At 42.5% G+C, this 17,119-nt stretch overlaps 1 protein-coding gene across 2 annotated transcripts in view; it reads right to left on the reverse strand.

The window, feature by feature from the left end:
• The window catches only part of PDHX (pyruvate dehydrogenase complex component X), a 98,021-nt gene that overhangs the window by 41,563 nt on the left and 39,339 nt on the right, over nucleotides 1-17,119 (reverse strand). For both annotated transcript variants that reach the window (XM_051825977.2, XM_008269678.4), the window contains exons 4-5: nucleotides 14,976-15,175; nucleotides 649-747 (exon numbers count right to left, since the gene is read on the reverse strand). In XM_051825977.2, the coding sequence (XP_051681937.2) occupies nucleotides 649-747; nucleotides 14,976-15,175 (299 nt within the window). The remainder of the gene's footprint in view (nucleotides 1-648; nucleotides 748-14,975; nucleotides 15,176-17,119) is intronic.

Below are 17,119 nucleotides of genomic sequence, written 5' to 3' on the forward strand. Positions count from 1 at the left end.
ATATTTACATATATATATTTCAATATCTAAAAAATTCTTTTTAAAGGTTCATTTATTATCATCTAATTGAAAGGTATAGTGTGATACGAATGGGAGAAACAGATGATAGATATATAGATACATAGATAAGATGGATGGATATTTCATCTGTCCATGAGTTAGTAGTATACATTTTTAGAGGCCTAACCACTTGAGCCATCACCTGTTGCCTTCCTAGGCACATAAGTAGGAAGCCTGATTGGACGTGGAGCAGCCAGACCTTGAATCAGAACTCAGATAGGGGATGCTGGTGTCTCAAGTGGTGCTATGACGCTTGCTCCTATGGTTTAGAAATTTAAATGCAATTCTGTGATTTCACACAACCTTAAAACAATATAAAATTTCACTGTTCTGCACTTTAGTTTTCTGCATTTATTACTATTTCTAAGGATCTGGCCTTGTTAGCAAATTAGAACTGTTCTTCAATAATGGGGCAATTACTCAGAAAAAAAATACATATAATTTACAGAGACAAAGGCAATTAAAATTACAAAAGAACAGCAAACCTTTTTAAATGTTAACACTGAATAAGCTCTTTTGAAATTCTTCCAGAAAAAAGATGATCATGACAAATAATGGAATTGGCTATTACAAAAAGCATATACCTACTCTTTAGTGAATATTCCCCGAGGCCCAGTGGCTGTGCCCTGGCCAGCATCCAGTGCATGTTTTTCCAGAATATTGCGGGCAGCTGGACTTAAACGTAACCTAGGAAGAAAATATAAAGTTTAATGGAATCAACACTTATATTTAATTCAGAGATGTAAATGTCAACAGTTCTGTTGATAATTAGAAAAAAGAATCATATAAAAAAGATAAAATGACTCCCATTGATATGTCACAGTCCAAATAATCTCCACTAATCTCGTTTCTTTTATTCTCAAAACATTTTCTTAAAAATCTATTTAGCATTTCAAAACATCTTTTCAGTAAGAATAAATATTAAAAGAACTTTTATTTTGATTAGTTACTTTTTACAAGGCTCCTCATCCCACACATAGAACTAACTAGTACCGCTCTTTTATGCATTTTTATTGTGGTAACTATACCCATGGGTTACCATTTGGTGCATTTTAGGTACACAGTTGAGTGGCATTAATTACAACCATACTGCTTTGCAACCATCACCATAACTTTTTCATCTTCCCAAAATGAAACTCTGAATCTACCAAGGAATAAAAATTTCCATTCCTTCCTTCCCCAGCCTCTGGCAACTTCTGTTCTCTACCAATTTGACTGCTCTAGGTACTTCACATAAGTATTTGTCTTTTTTCTGACTGGCTTATTTTATCCAGCATTAAGTTTTTCAAGGCTCATCCCTGATGTAGCATATATAAGAAGTCCTTACTTGTATGGCTGATTAACATCCCACTGGTTGTGTATAGCATTTTGCTGATGAGAATAATGCTGCTGTGAACACAGATGTATAAATGTTTCTTCAGGTCTCTGCTTTCAACACTTTTGAGTACAGAACCAGAAACTGAATTCTTGGATGGTATGATAAACTGATTTTTTATTTTCTGAGTGTCGCTCCCCCTCTTCGTGGAGGAACGACACAGGACCCTGCGCTGTTCTTTCGTCTGCTCAGCCCTCCCCGGGTTTGCTGCTGGTTCTTCCCGGGTTGGCTACCGTCCCTTCCACCTCCGTGGAAGGGCGGTTCCCCCTGCCACTTTCCCCACTTCTGCGGGGGAGCGGCACACCGCCGGCCGGCTCTCTCGGGGGCTGCACAGGTGTTCCTTCAGATAGATGTTCCCCTTAGATGTTCCTGGTGCATGTTGTCTCTCTCCTCCTTTATAGTCCTTTTCCACCAATCCCAACTCTGCTACCCACAACGCCGAGTACGCTGCTCTCCTCCAATCAGGAGCAGGTCCTGCAGCTGTGTAGAAGCTGTTTTCTCCTCTCCCAGCGCCATATTGTGGGGGAGCAGATGCATAGAATAAGTCTTAATTCCAGTAACTTAGTCTAGTCCGAGTTGCTCCCCACACTGAGGAAGTGGTACACTCTTTGCCATAGTGGCTGCATCATTTTCCACCAGCAATGTACAATGATTCCAATTTCTCCACGTCCTCACCAAGGCTGGTTATTCTGGGGTTTTTTTTGGATGAGAAGTATAACAGCAGGTGTGGAGGGGTGTCTCACTGTGGTTCTGATTTGCATTTTTCTAGTGACTGGTGATACTGGGCAGCTTTTCTAGTGTGGGGCAGCCATTGGTTTATCATCCTGTGAGAAATGTCTATTGAACTTCTTTTGCTCAGCTTTAAAGTGTGTTGTTTGTTTCTTGTTGTTAAACTGTATTCCTTACATTCTTTACAGACCCTAGTATTTACATGAAAGTACATTTACTTAACATGTACACCAGAAGAAAGAATGGCAATAACAATAATACTACCTTTAAAGACAAGGACACTGGGGCATGCCCAAAGATGCATGACTAGTAAGTATCTATTCTTCCATTAAGTCCTGTAAGCAAAGCAGCAAACACCAAGGACTACAAAGTCAGGTAGAGAAAATAAACACAAATTAGGTCCAGAGGTTTAAAATGAAGAAACTAAGAGGAACAACTGTGGCACTTGCTGGGAATCAGGAATGTAGCTCTAGCTGAGATGGACCCAAAGTTACTAAATTTTCAGGTTTTTCAAGAGAACTGAAATTTTAGACTGTGAAATTAACTTGTAATAGTTAGTGAAACCGGCGCCATCTTATCTGAGGCCATCTTAAGCCTCAGGCACCATTGTAGGCTCTGGTCCAGTCACCATTTTGTACAATAAGTTTCAGTTTCCAAAATCCAGCCTGGTTTACCAGAAATCAAGTGACCACAAGGCCCAATCATATGCATTGCTTTTGCCCAGCCAGTGGAATCTGCTATTCTTACTCCCTTACCTCTGCTAAACTATGTAAGACTTGCTCTTCTAGTGCAGGCTGCTGCCGTCTCTTGTGTACAGAGAGACAGCCTTGCTGGCTGACAATAAATCCTTACTCTGGGATTTGGTATGTTTTGTGGCTTTTCGTTGGTGTCATGAATTGGATCCTTGCTCTCCCCTCAGGAATCTGAGGTACTTCAGGATTCTGGATTCCTGCCAAACACAAAACCACCCCCTGGACCTCCTTCTTCAACACTGAACTCTCTGATTTCCATCCACTAGCCCTTCAAAAGTTCTGAGGTAAGACGGGGTGGGCGGAGGATTCTCTCATTCTGACATTCTGTGGGTTGTGGTTCTACGTGACTTTGCCTCGAAGTCCTGGTACCAGGTACCGCAACTCCTACAGCCTCCTGCCTCTCTACAGAATTTGCATCCCAGGCAACAGTGGGTGTGGATGACAGCTCAACCCTCTGCCTCCCTTCTATGGGTTTTACGCCTGGGCTCCAGAACATGCAGGTGACAACCCCAATCCTTTGCTCCCTTACTCTCCTTGTACAACTGCCTTGATCTCAGGGACGCTCACTATCTGCCAATCCGACCACTCAGTTTGCTACGAGAGCTTCCACATCTCATGTTCTGTCTGACTCTCCCTTCAGCTGTCTCCTAAATAATCTTGTTCCTCTCAAACTGGCACTGGATTTCAAAAGCCATCAACTCATCTTTCTTTGTAATCAGGCACAGCCCAGGTATGACCTTTCAACAACTAGTCCAAATGGCCGCTTAACAGCATGTTTGACCCAACATTCTTAGGGCTCTCTACCACTTCTGTGAGTGTTCAGGGAAGTGGAAGGGGATTCTCTACATTCAAGCTTTCTTCTATCTCACGTCTAAACCTTCTCTCTGAACTTCATGTTCCCTGACTCAGGTACTCTTGGTCACTAAGGCTACTACTAAAGACCCAGGGCCAGATCCAAAACACCTTTTGTTCTTTTTTTTTTTTTTTTTTTTTTTTTTAATAGATTTATTTGAAAGGCAGAGTTACAGAGAGAAAGAGAGAGAGAGAGAGTCTTCCATCTGCTGGTTCACTCCCCAGGTGGCCACAACAACCAGAGCTGCACCATTCTGAAGCCAGGAGAGCCAGGAGCTTCTTTTAGGTCTCCCATGCGGGTGCAGGGGCCCAAGGACTTGGGCCATCTTCTACTGCTTTCCCAGGCCATAGCAGAGAGCTGGATTGGAAGCGGAGCAGCTGGGACTCAAACCAGCACCCTTATGGGATGCCGGCACTGCAGGCGGCAGCTTTACCCACTAAGCCACAGCACTGGCCAAAACCCCTTTGTTCTACATTCGATCCTGTGGATGAACCCCCACCTTGCATCCCTGACCGCAGACACCAGCTCAGCCCTTTTTCGCTCAGGCCCGAAACAATTAGCTCCCACTCAACAATCTCAAAGCCCACTGTCTGCTCTGGTTCTCACTGTCTCGTTGGCACCTCCCCCTCTTGCCCAGGAATTTCAGGAGGTGACATCTGTATCTGCTCTGGTTCTCACTATAGCTCTCTGTCCCACCCAGAAATTCCAGGAGGCAGCATGTTTCTACTCCCTGTCTTCTGCTTGCCCTTATCTCAAAAACAGTCCTTGTTCATTTCTATTCCCCCTGCTCCTCCTCCTCCTTCCTTATCTCAAACCCAGTCCTTGCTCCAACTTTCCCTCCCCCATTCTGCTAATTCAACATGGTATACCCGCTCTGCCACCACCGCTTCAAGCCCTTGACCCTCCCTTTCCTGTGCCCAGTCCCCAAGTCATTCACTCCTGCACAGCAGCTAGGGAACCTGCCTCCATGTTGCCCTTTCCAGAGGTGGTGGGAATGGAGCGCACAGTCAGGGTTCATGTTCCTTCCTCACTTGCTGATCTCTCTCACAAATCAAACAACAACTGAGTTCCTTCAACTCTAACCCAGTGTCATATATTAAAGAGTTTCAATATCTAACCAGTCCTATGATGTAACTTTTCACAATGTCTTTATGATTCTCTCGAATCCCCTCCTTCCAGAGAAGCGAAGGTGAGTTTGGGATCAGGCCCATCTCCGTGCTGATGAAACCCATCAAACTGACCCTGCTCATCCCGTAAGTGCAGATGCAGTTCAAGAACAGGACCCCAACTGGAACTACAACTCTCCAAATGGCATAACGGCCAGAAATTGTTTCATTACACTCAATTAACCTGCACTGTTCTCCTCCAGGGATTCAGAGACAATCCCCATTTGTTTGTTCAAGCCCTAGCCAATGATCTAGGCACTCTTGATTTAAACCCCTCCTTCCTTCTCCAGTATGCTGATGACCTCCTCCTTTGCAGTCCTTCAAACATGGAACAACAGAAGTCTACTCTTTTTTTTTTTTTTTTTTTTTTTTGACAGGCAGAGTGGATAGTGAGAGAGAGAGACAGAGAGAGAAAGGTCTTCCTTTTGCCGTTGGTTCACCCTCCAATGGCTGCCACGGCTGGCGTGCTGATCCAAAGGTAGGAGCCAGGTGCTTCTCCTAGTTTCCCATGGGGTGCAGGGCCCAAGCACTTGGGCCATCCTCCACTGCAGAAGGCTACTTTTAATGTCCCAGAAGCCAAGGGTTACCAAGTATCCTTCACCAAGGCAAAGCTTTTCTTGTTTGAGGTAACACATCTTGGTGTACACCTCACTCCCACTTACAAGGCTATCACCATAGACAGAAGGCACCTAATAACTAACCTCCCACCTCCTTTTTTTTTTTTTTTAATTTTGTATTTGACAGGTAGAGTTATAGATAGTGAGAGAGAGAGACAGAGAGAAAGGTCTTCCTTCTGTTGGTTCACCCCCAAATGGCCACTACGGCAAGCGAAGCGCCAATCTAAAGCTAGGAGCCAGGTGTTTCTTCCTAGTCTCCCATGTAGGTACAGGGGCCCAAGCACTTGGGCCATCCTCCACTGCCCTCCCAGGCCACAGCAGAGAGCTGGACTGGAAGAGGAGCAACTGGGACTAGAACCTGGCACCCATATGGGATGCTGGCACCACAGGCGGAGGATTAACCAAGTGAGCCATAGCGCCGGCCCCCCCTACCTCCTTCTACCAAAGAAGAAATTCTTTTTAGGTCTGACAGGAGTCCTATGCTCATGGATTTTAAATTTCTCCCTTCTAGCCTGACCATTCTACAAAGCCACAAAGGGATCCCTCCAAGAGCCTCTCATTACCCCAGTCACCTCCCAATAACACAAGCGCCAACAGGCTATTCTACAGGCCCCCTGCCTTATACTTACCCGATCTCACATGGCCCTTCCTCATTTATGTCACTGAAAACCAAGGAGCAGCCTTGGGGCTTTTCAGCCATCAACTTGGTCCCTCTTTTGCTCCAGTAGCCTATCTCTCAAAAACACTAGATCCCACAGTCAAAGGCTTTACGGGTGCTAGCCTCAGCAGAAGTTCTCATATAGGAGCCAAAGAAATTGACTCTTGGGTCACCACTTACTTACTATCCTCTCCTCTTATCACCTGTAGAGCTTTTACTCTATAAAGGCCTCCAGTCCTCCAGTCTCTTCCACTATCCCACCTTCTGGCCCTCCAGATGGCACTAATTGAAGACCCTACCCTCACCTTTAAACCCTGTCCTCCCCTCAATCCAGCTATTCTTCTTCCCCCTTCCTCAATGTCACTAGATCACAAAGCTCTGTCTTATTCCTGCATTGAGACCAATGAACAACTATCACCCCATTCCCCAAATATTCAGGAAAGTCCTCTCATTAACCTCACCCTGGTAAGGTTTCAAAGGAAGCTCTGTCTACCATCAAGGAATCAAAAGAGCAGGATATGCAGTAGTGTCAACCATGACATAATCGAAGCTGGACCATTCCCTCCCAACACTGCTAATCAACAGGCTGAACTTTATGCTCTAACCCATGCCTTCATACTGGCAAAAATAAATCTGTCACAGTTTATACTGACTCCAAATATGCCTTTCACATTCTCCTGTCCCGCTTGGCAATTTGGAAAGAAAGGGACCTTTTCACCACAAAGTGAACAGCCATCTCTAATGCAACTTAAATAACTTTTCTCTTAGAGGTGGCTCATCTTCGAAAACTAATTGTCCACTGCAAAGCTCATCAAACTGGTAACTCTGTTGTGATGACTGTAACAAAAAAGCCAATCAGGAGGTCCGTCAGGCGGCCCGTCAGGCGGCACTGTCTCCCTTCCCTTCCCTCTCATCTGTTGCCACAACCACTATACAGGCAAATCACTCTCAAGACCAACAACCCCAGCAGACTTCCACCCAGGCCATTCTATTTTATCTGCATCATTTGTTTCTTCCCAACCTTCCCTCCTTACCACTGTTTGTCAAACGATCCCTTCCTCTCCTGCCACAAGATAACAAGTATCTTCAGCAACTCACCTCTTCATGTTCTATATGTCAACAAGCCCTAATTCTAATCTCTGTCCTCCACCCTTCCCTTCCCATCAAGCAGGGGACATCTACCAGCCTCTGACTGGCAAACTGACTTCACCCATATGCCCCGAGTATGACACGTTCAGCATCTCCTGGTACTGGTGGACACCTTCTCTGGATGGGTAGAAACCTTCCCAACCACTAACAAATGAACACTTATGGTATCCAATATCTTACTTCAGGAGATCATCCCTTGACTGAGGGTCCCCGCCTCCCTCCAATCAGATAATGGTTCTGAACTTACATCACAAGAAAGTCAACTACTGAGTAAAGCACTCAACATCCCCTGGCATTTCCATATCCGCTATCAGCCCCAGTCCTCAAGAAGGGTACACTAAAAAATACCCTAACCAAACTCGCCCTTGAGCTTCACCTAGACGGGGCTAAACTACTTCTACTAGCTCTGCTCCATATAAGGGCCCTTCCAAAAAGGGCTCTCAACCTTTAACCTTTTGAACTAATGTATATGGACATCCCCTAGTTCCTCCAGCCATACACCTGCAATCCCCACTCTTGCTGCCCCATCTACACTCACCACAACTCAGATATATCCAAGCAGAGTTACAAATACCAACTGCCATGCTCCAAGTTCAACTACTTCAGACAGGTTCCCTCCTATTACAGTGAGAGACAATGTCTTACTGTCTTCTTCACACCCTTCTTTGCCCCCTACTCCCACCAAGCTACAGGCCAAATGGACTGGCTCTTACTGGGTTATTCTCACTACTCCTACTGCAGCAAAGCTACAAGGGAGGCCTTATTGGGTCCACTTTTCTTAACTTAAGCACCCTCCCTCCCCGTTGCCATTATACAGTTACTCCCACAGGGCCACTCACAGCCAAGCTTACTTCTGCCCTTGATGAACCCACCTCCGAGAAACGGTGACCAAGCAGCCATTTGCCATTTCTAACACCAGATAAGTACTGATCCTCTCTCTTTTTTTTTTTTTTTTTTTTTTATCTTTTATTTAATGAATATAAATTTCCAAAGTACGTCTCATGGGTTACAATGGCTTTCCCCCCCATACCGTCCCTCCCACCCACCACCCTCCCCTTTCCCACTCCCTCTCCCCTTCCATTCACATCAAGATTCATTTTCGATTATCTTAGTATACAGAAGATCAGCTTAGTATACCTTAAGTAAGGATTTCAACAGTTTGTTCCCACACAGAAACATAAAGTGAAAAATAATAGATGATTTTTTTTTAAATGATGATGAAATCAGATCAGACCTATTGTCATGTTTAATCCCAGTGAGAGTCAAGTTGGGAATTGATAGTTTCTTTTCTTTTTTTTTTTTTTTTAACAGAAGATCAGTTTAGTGTACATTAAGTAAAGATTTCAATCGTTTGCACCCCCATAGAAACACAAAGTGAAATATACTGTTTGAGTACTCGTTATAGCATTAAGCCTCAGTGTACAGCACATTAAGGACAGAGATCCTACATGAGGAGTAAGTGCACAGTGACTCCTGTTGTTGACTTTACAAATTGACACTCCTGTTTATGGCATCAGTAATCTCCCTATGCACCAGTCATGAGTTTCCAAGGCTATGGAAGCCCCTTGAGTTCTCCGACTCTTATCTTGTTTAGACAAGGTCATAGTCAAAGTGGAGGTTCTCTCCTCCCTTCAGAGAAAGGCACCTCCCTCTTTGAAGACCTGTTCTTTCCACTGGGATCTCACTCACAGAGATCTTTTTGCCAGAGTGTCTTGGCTTTCCATGCCTGAAATACTCTCATGGGCTTTTCAGCCAGATCCGAGTGCCTTTAGGGCTGATTCTGAGGCCAGAGTGCTATTTAGGACATCCGCCATTCTATGAGTCTGCTGAGTATCTCACTTCCCATGTTGGATCACTCTCCCCTTTATTTATTCTATCGGTTAGTGTTAGCAGATACTAGACTTGTTTATGTGCTCCCTTTGACTCTTAGTCCTTTCATTATGATCAATTGTGAACTGAAATTGATCACTTGGAATAGTGAGATGGCATTGGCACATGCCACCTTGATGAGATTGAATTGGAATCCCCTAGTATGTTTCCAACTCTACCAATTGGGGCAAGTCAGCCCGAGCATGCCCCAAATTATACATCTCTTCCCTCTCTTATTCCCACTTTTATGTTTAACAGGGATCACATTTCAGTTAATTTTCAACACTTAAGAATAACTGTGTGATAATTACAGAATTAAACCAGTCATATTAAGTAGAACAGACAAAAAAAAATACTATGAGGGATAATGTATTAAGTTGTCCATTAGCAGTCAGGGCTATGCTGATCAAGTCACCATTTCTCATAGTGTCCATTTCACTTCAGGAGGTTTCCTTTTTGGTGTTCAGTCAGTTGTCACCGATCAGGGAGAACATATGGTATTTGTCCCTTTGGGACTGGCTTACTTCACTCAGCATGATGTGTTCCAGATTCCTCCATTTTGTTGCAAATGACTGGATTTCGTTGTTTCTTACTGCGGTATAGTATTCTAAAGAATACATATCCCATAATTTCTTTATCCAGTCTACCATTGATGGGCATTTAGGTTGGTTCCAGGTCTTGGCTATTGTGAATTGTGCTGCAATAAACATTAGGGTGCAGACCGCTTTTTTCTTTATCAATTTAAACTCCTTTGGGTAAATTCCAAGGAGTGGGATGGCTGGGTCGGACGGTAGGGTTATATTCAGGTTTCTGAGGAATCTCCAGACTGATTTCCATAGTGGCTTGACCAGTTTGCATTCCCACCAACAGTGGGTTAGTGTCCCTTTTTCCCCACATCCTCGCCAGCATCTGTTGTTGGTAGATTTCTGTATGTGAGCCATTCTAACCGGGGTGAGGTGAAACCTCATTGTGCTTTTGATTTGCATTTCCCTGATTGCTAGTGACCTTGAACATTTTTTCATGTGCCTGTTGGCCATTTGGATTTCCTCTTTTGAAAAATGTCTATTGAAGTCCTTGGCCCATCTCTTAAGTGGGTTGTTGGTTTTGTTTTTGTGGAGTTTCTTGATCTCTTTGTAGATTCTGGTTATTAACCCTTTATCTGTTGCATAGTTTGCAAATATTTTTTCCCATTCTGTTGGTTGTCTCTTCACTCTCCTGACTGTTTCTTTTGCAGTACAGAAACTTCTCAATTTGATGCAATCCCAATAGTTGATTTTGGCTTTGACTGTCTGTGCCTCCCGGGTCTTTTCCAGAAATTCTTTGCCTGTGCCAATATCTTGAAGGGTTTCTCCAATGTTCTCTAATAACTTAATGGTGTCAGGACGTAGATTTAGGTCTTTAATCCACGTTGAGTGGATTTTTGTGTAAGGTGTAAGGTAGGGGTCTTGCTTCATGCTTCTGCACGTGGAAATCCAGTTTTCCCAGCACCATTTATTGAATAGACTGTCCTTGATCCTCTCTTATAGCACTACAACTTCTGTGGGAAGAATATCAAACACACTCCTTGCCCATCTACCCCTCTTGGCTCCATTTGGATACTGAAGATTTACACCTCCAAAGAACCTTCTCAGACTTCATTCTCACTGAGATCCACACTTTTCCATATCTGCTCCTACTGCCTCACTCCCTCTTAAATAACCACATTGAATTCCTTGATAATCTCCTCTCTTCTGCTCTTTGTGTCTGTTCTGCATCCACACTGGCACCAGGAACACATTATGTATGGCAATTTTAGATTTACACCGCTTCCACTCCTGCTAAATTACTTAACACTACCTTCTGCCTCATCATGGGCTGTGCAGGCCCTATCACTCTGTATTATGATTTCGCTCAGACCTGCTCACATAATTGTTTTGACTGAACTAGATATACTTTATCTCAACTGGAAACACAACCATACTATCTCTGCCTAACCAAAGATAACACAGGATCATGTAATGATGCTTACTGGAAAGGTTGCTCATCATGGTTCTGTAAGTACTATCATACCAACCACAGTATGGCCTCCTGGGAAAACAACTCTCTAAGGTCTTGACCCCAGCTGAGGCACAAAGATCACAGGAACCAACTCTTTTTGACTTTCACTACAACTAACCCCTACATTCAGGTTTGGAAAAATGGAGTTGAGGGATCTATTACTTTATATATGGACTCCAACACACAAGATCCCCATGAACCATAAAAATTATCAGGGCTTACACTCAGCTCCCAACGGCTCTTATGAACATGGTGGTTGATATAGTAAGGGAGTCCTCTAAATACCTGTCCCAACTAATTAACCTGGTCAACCTCCCTTAACATGGTTATAACTCATCAATCTCTCACCCTACTTTATCAACTACCCAATTCTACTTTACCGTCTGCCCTTTACCAACAACTATGCTTTATATACCTCCTATTGCGGCCGGCTCAGGTTGGTGCTCAGACTCAAGCTGGCATAAACACGTGGACTGGGCGGCCCTTCTCATCTTCCTGCTGTGGCCTGGGGAGGGGAGGGCCTGCTATTTTCTGCAGGGCACAGATCTCGGGGTGGAGAGGACAGACGGAGGGAAAACCAGCCTTAAGGTGTTAGTGTAGCCTGGTGAAATACTGCTGGCGTCTCTGAGGGACTGCCCCGTGCGTCTGGGCACAGACACTGGAATTCCTTGGAGCATGGGGAAAGCTCTGGGGCTCCATGACTGCAGCCAGATCCAGGCCTGAGGCCGCTGACACTTGACACTGGGGCCATTGGTTAGTGAGGAGCAGACTTTGTATCTTGAGCCAAGAAGCAAGACCTGGGGTGGGGGGAGGGGGCAGGGGTGGGAGCCAATACTGAGTGCCTGCAGCATCTACGACTATCTTCACAGCTCAGAACTTGTAACTAAAACATTTAAAGAATCGGATTTTGAATGAAAATTAAAGGGCAAATGTTCTCAAACAAACAAAAAAATATCTCTACAAACTGCTGTATTCACAATCCTCAGAAAGTCGTCCGTCATCTTTCTCTACATTCTGGAGGACAACATGCAACATGCTGGATTACCAACGTAGCAGAGCAACCCAACAAGATTATGCCACATAACATTCCCTATATTATCAATATGACTGCCACTTCTACTGCTTCCTTCTCTAACCCACCTGGAGCCTCATTTCTTTGTAATTACACCATACATACCTGTATTAACAGTTCTATGCCTGGTCCATATGTGTTGGTGATCCTTTCCTCGCACTTAACATTATATGACTACTCAGAGTTCCTTTTACAGACTAATCCCACAACCTGCAAGAGACGAGCAATCTTTCTCCCAGTCTTGGTTGGAATCAGCTTTGCAGCTTCCCTCTTTTCAGTGGTGATCTCGGGAACTGCTCTAGGCCACAGTGTTATCTCTATTAACTGGCTCCCAGAACAATTCCAACAACTACAAGAGAAGGTCACCAGACCCACTGAGACTCCAGCAGATGCCATTTGGGGCCTTCAAAATCAGGATCACCTCACTAGCAAGGGTAGTGCTACAAAACAGGCTAGCTCTGGACCTCATAACAGCTGAAAAACGGGGAACTTGTATCTTTCTGGGAGAACAATGTTGCTATTACATTAATGTTAAAATGCTCCAACAAATTGCCACATCTATTAAGCAATCTGCCTAAGGTCCATTCAAAGAATCCCACCTCTCTCCCTCCCTATGAAGCTCTCTCATCACTTGGTTAATGCTACTACTAGGACCACTGGCTGCTATTCTCACCTTGGCTTTAAACTACCTTGTCTGTTGAAGTGTATATAGGAGTTGATCATGGAACAAACCAAAGCCTTCACCAATCAGGTGGTCAACCAAATGTTACTGCAAGGATAAACTCAACTCCCTACCCCAGAGATCACGGCTTGAGATGCCACCCCATGCCAGCAAGTAGCTTCAGAAGATAGATCATGGTCCCTCCATCCCTCGCAGGCTTTGGGGGCTGGTGTAATCCTATATCATGTTTGCTTTATAGAAAATAAAAGGGGGGACTATTAGTAAAACAAGCGCCATCTTATCTGAGGCACCATCTTAAGTCTTGGGTACCATCTTAGGCTCTGGCCCAGTTGCCATTTCGTACAATAAGTTTTGGTTTCCTAAGTCCAGCCTGATTTACCAGAAATCAGGTGACCTAATGGCCCAACCATATGTGGTGCTTTCGCCCCACCCAATGGGATTTGCTGTTCTTACTTCCTTATCTCTGCTAAACTATATAAGACTTGCCCTCCTAGTGTAGGCTGCTGTTTTCTCCTGTGCACAGAGGCAGCCTTGTCAGCGACAATAAACCATTCCTTTACTCCAGGATTTGGTGTGTTTTGTTGTGGCTTTTCAGTAATCAACCAATTAAAAAATTTGATATCATGCTGGGGGCCAATACTGTGCAGATTCACTGGTCAGTCAGTTTCTTACCTACACAGAAGGGCCTGATTCATGTGAATCTCTAGAAGATGGAGCTCCAGAGAGCTGGAACATATACTATTATCTCTGCCTGGGGAGATGGTGGATCATTAAGTACAAAACATCAGTGAGACTGACTTTGATTTTCATGATCAATGAAACAGGAGAAAAGAGTGACCAGGCATCAGCGTCATAAATACTCTGTGTGGTTAAGGGAATTTAAAAACCAGTATTTCAAAGACTACTCTTAATTTTTTTTTTTTCTGACAATAACAGTGGTAAAGGGAAAAACACTGAAAAATGAAAGAATCTGAATTTTTAAGTTCAAAAGCAGTTCTTCATAGAACCTTTTCTCTGTGAAGGATTTTTTCTTTACAATTTTATATAATTACAAGGAATATTAAAATAAATAAATGAAACATGAAATCTGGCAGAATTTATAGAACCTATCATTTGAAACTATGAAAAGCTCAAGTAAACAAAGTTTACTGTCAGTGTTGTTACAGAACAATGAGACAAAACTGAGCTCTAATGTGTCAGAACTCAAATATACAGGAGCTTGAAAAGAAACCCATGTTGAGGCTGGCATTGTGGCACAGCAACTAAAGGTACACCTTACAGTGCTGGCATCCCACATCATAGTGCCAGTTCAGGACCCTGTTGCCTTGCTTCTGATTCAGCTTCCCGATGATACACCTGAGAAGGCAATGGACAAAGGCCCAAGTGCTTGGGGTCTTGCCACTCACAATGAAGACCACGATGGAGTTCTAGGCTCCTGACTTTTACTTGGCCTAGCCCTAGCTACTGCAGGCATTTGGGAGGTTAATTAGTAGATGAAAAATCTCTAACTTTGTCTCTCAAATAAATAAATAAAACTTTAAAAAAGAGATGCATGTTAAAAGGCTAGTTCCATTTTATATCAGTCATACATTTGAAACCAGAATTCACATTACACTAATTAGAATCCCATGAATGGAACATGATGTGAAGTGCGGTATACTGCCTTCTGTTCAGGAATTCTAAAATCTCATTCAAGCACACTGTAGCACTGACTATGCTGTTCCTTGCTGGGCAAGCTACCTGGAACATAGCGGGTCTTCAGTAATTTACTTGTTTACTGAATGCACAGGGATAGTAAGATAATCATTTCTAATCTCACTGTCTTAAGATAAAAAAGGAAGACCAGTAATTTCCTACTTAATGTAAAAAGACGTTTTGAGTATAATAATGATTAAAATACACTAATAACTACTATAATAATTTTTAAAACATTATCATTCAAATAAACACACTCACTGCAGGGTTCCTGGGGTGTGTTCTCTCTTGACAGGCGTGGAAATTTGTGGTTCTGGTGAGGGAGGAGGCACTGATGGTTTTGCAGCTGGTGGTGGAGGACCTACATCTTTGGGAATTTCAACATTTTTCCAATCTGCTCCTTCTTCAACAATCAAACCAATTAGTGAACCCAGCTTTATGTTTTTAGTTCCTTCTTCAACCTGTATTTCAGAAAGAAAATAGAGGTGGAAAGGCCCCTGACCACATGAAGTAGTTTCTTTCTTTGTTGGGTAATTCTGCACCACTTAGAAAGACCTCTTAATGTGAGCTAAAAGCTGCTTCCAACAAGACTTGCCTTTGCCTTCAACTCACCACCTCCTCCCATTTAAACCTTCCTTCACCAGTCTCCCTCTTCCAGTTACTAGCGTTATCCCTAAGAAAGGAACAAAGCCAATACCTCTCCTCTTTCTGACAACCTTCAAATATTTTAGCTATCAGTACCACCTTCTTTTGGATGTCAATTATTATGTATCCAAAACAGGAGGCTATGGATACATGTCTCAGCCATTTGTCTTCCCTGGACAGTTCCCAAACAATGGCTTCAAAACTCCAGAGCTCAAAGGATGTATCTGCTCCAAATCAGTCTGATCTACTAAAATTAATGTAAAGCAAAATCTTCTCAGTAAATTTAGCTTTTGGAAACAACATTCCATCATACAGATAGAATCAGTAAATTATTCCGGTTAATGTTCAGTATAGTTTCCCACTTTCTCTGCATGTAATTCTTTCCCCAACGATCTAATCGTAAAATCTGAAATATGGTGGTGGCTCAGCTACTCAAACATTTTTTCACAGACAATGCCAATTAAAAATCTAAATAGAATAAAATGACTTTTTAAGTTAAATGTATTGAAGCATTTCAGCAGCATTAATTCATAAAGAAAGAGCTTAATTTACTTATTAAAATCAGTCCCTACAAAATCTTTATATAAAGATATTTTTAAGTTCAAGACTGGAACAAAATGTTATTCTATAAAATCACTATTATTGTATTTCAATTACTTTAGTCAGGCTCATTACAGATGCATTTAATGAATAATAGACTAATAGGCAATTGGATATTCACTAATATGGTAATTATAAGGAAAAAGCGTAACTAGAATGAGTCTGACATTTCAAAGTAACATTAATTTTGACCTTATTAGTGGGTACACTATTCTTATAATAATTAGGCATAAGTTCTTGGGGTTAGGAACCTTTACTAATTACTGATAGAGGACAGGAACAATGCTGTGATGAAGTAAAATATATTCAAGAATTGGGCTCATACAATTAAATAAGGATGTTTAATGTTAATTACAAACTGTGGAAAAATACTACACAATCCAAGAAAATTTTAGCTGCTTAGTTATTTGTCAGATTCTGAAAAGTTCTACTTCTACTGACCTTTTTTCTTTAACCATTTCAAGAAAATGAATTATATTACTGGGCTAACAGATTTTCTTCTTCTAAAAGTGTTTTATTACCCACTTAAGATTTGCTAATTTGGGGCCAGCGCTGTAGTGCAGTAGGTTAATCCTCCACCTGCAGTGCTGGCATCCCATATGGGCACCAGTTCTAGTCCTGGCTGCTCTACTTCCCATCCAGCTCTCTGCTATGGCCTGGGAAAGCAGTAGATGGCCCAGGTCCTTGGCCCCTGCACCCACATGGGAGACCTGGAGGAGGCTCCTGGCTTCAGATCGGTGTAGCTCCAGCTGTTGCGGCCATTTGGGGAGTGAAACAGCAGACAGAGACATTTATTTCTGTCTCTCCCTCTCACTGTCTGTAACTCTACCTCTCAAATAAATAATACATAAAATCTTAAAAAAAGAAATGCTAATTCAAAATTAAACTAAAATGATTAATCTTCTTTAAAAGAAATAGAAAAATGAAACATTAAGTGATATAACGTCTCTGATATTAAACTTCTTTAAAATTGAAGCAGAAATAGGATTAATGTCCAAGTACAAATGACCATCATTCAAATTAAAAATATTCTTTTTAAAAAAGCAAAGTTTTAGTTTTTGAAATATCAATATATTTCTGAAATCTGAGTCAGATACCACAATGAATCTGAAACAGATTCTTCAGCTCATCTCTCTCCTTTTTTTTTTTTTTTTTTTTTA

Source organism: Oryctolagus cuniculus, chromosome 1, assembly GCF_964237555.1.
Source record: "Oryctolagus cuniculus chromosome 1, mOryCun1.1, whole genome shotgun sequence".
In the NCBI taxonomy this organism is placed as follows: domain Eukaryota; kingdom Metazoa; phylum Chordata; class Mammalia; order Lagomorpha; family Leporidae; genus Oryctolagus; species Oryctolagus cuniculus.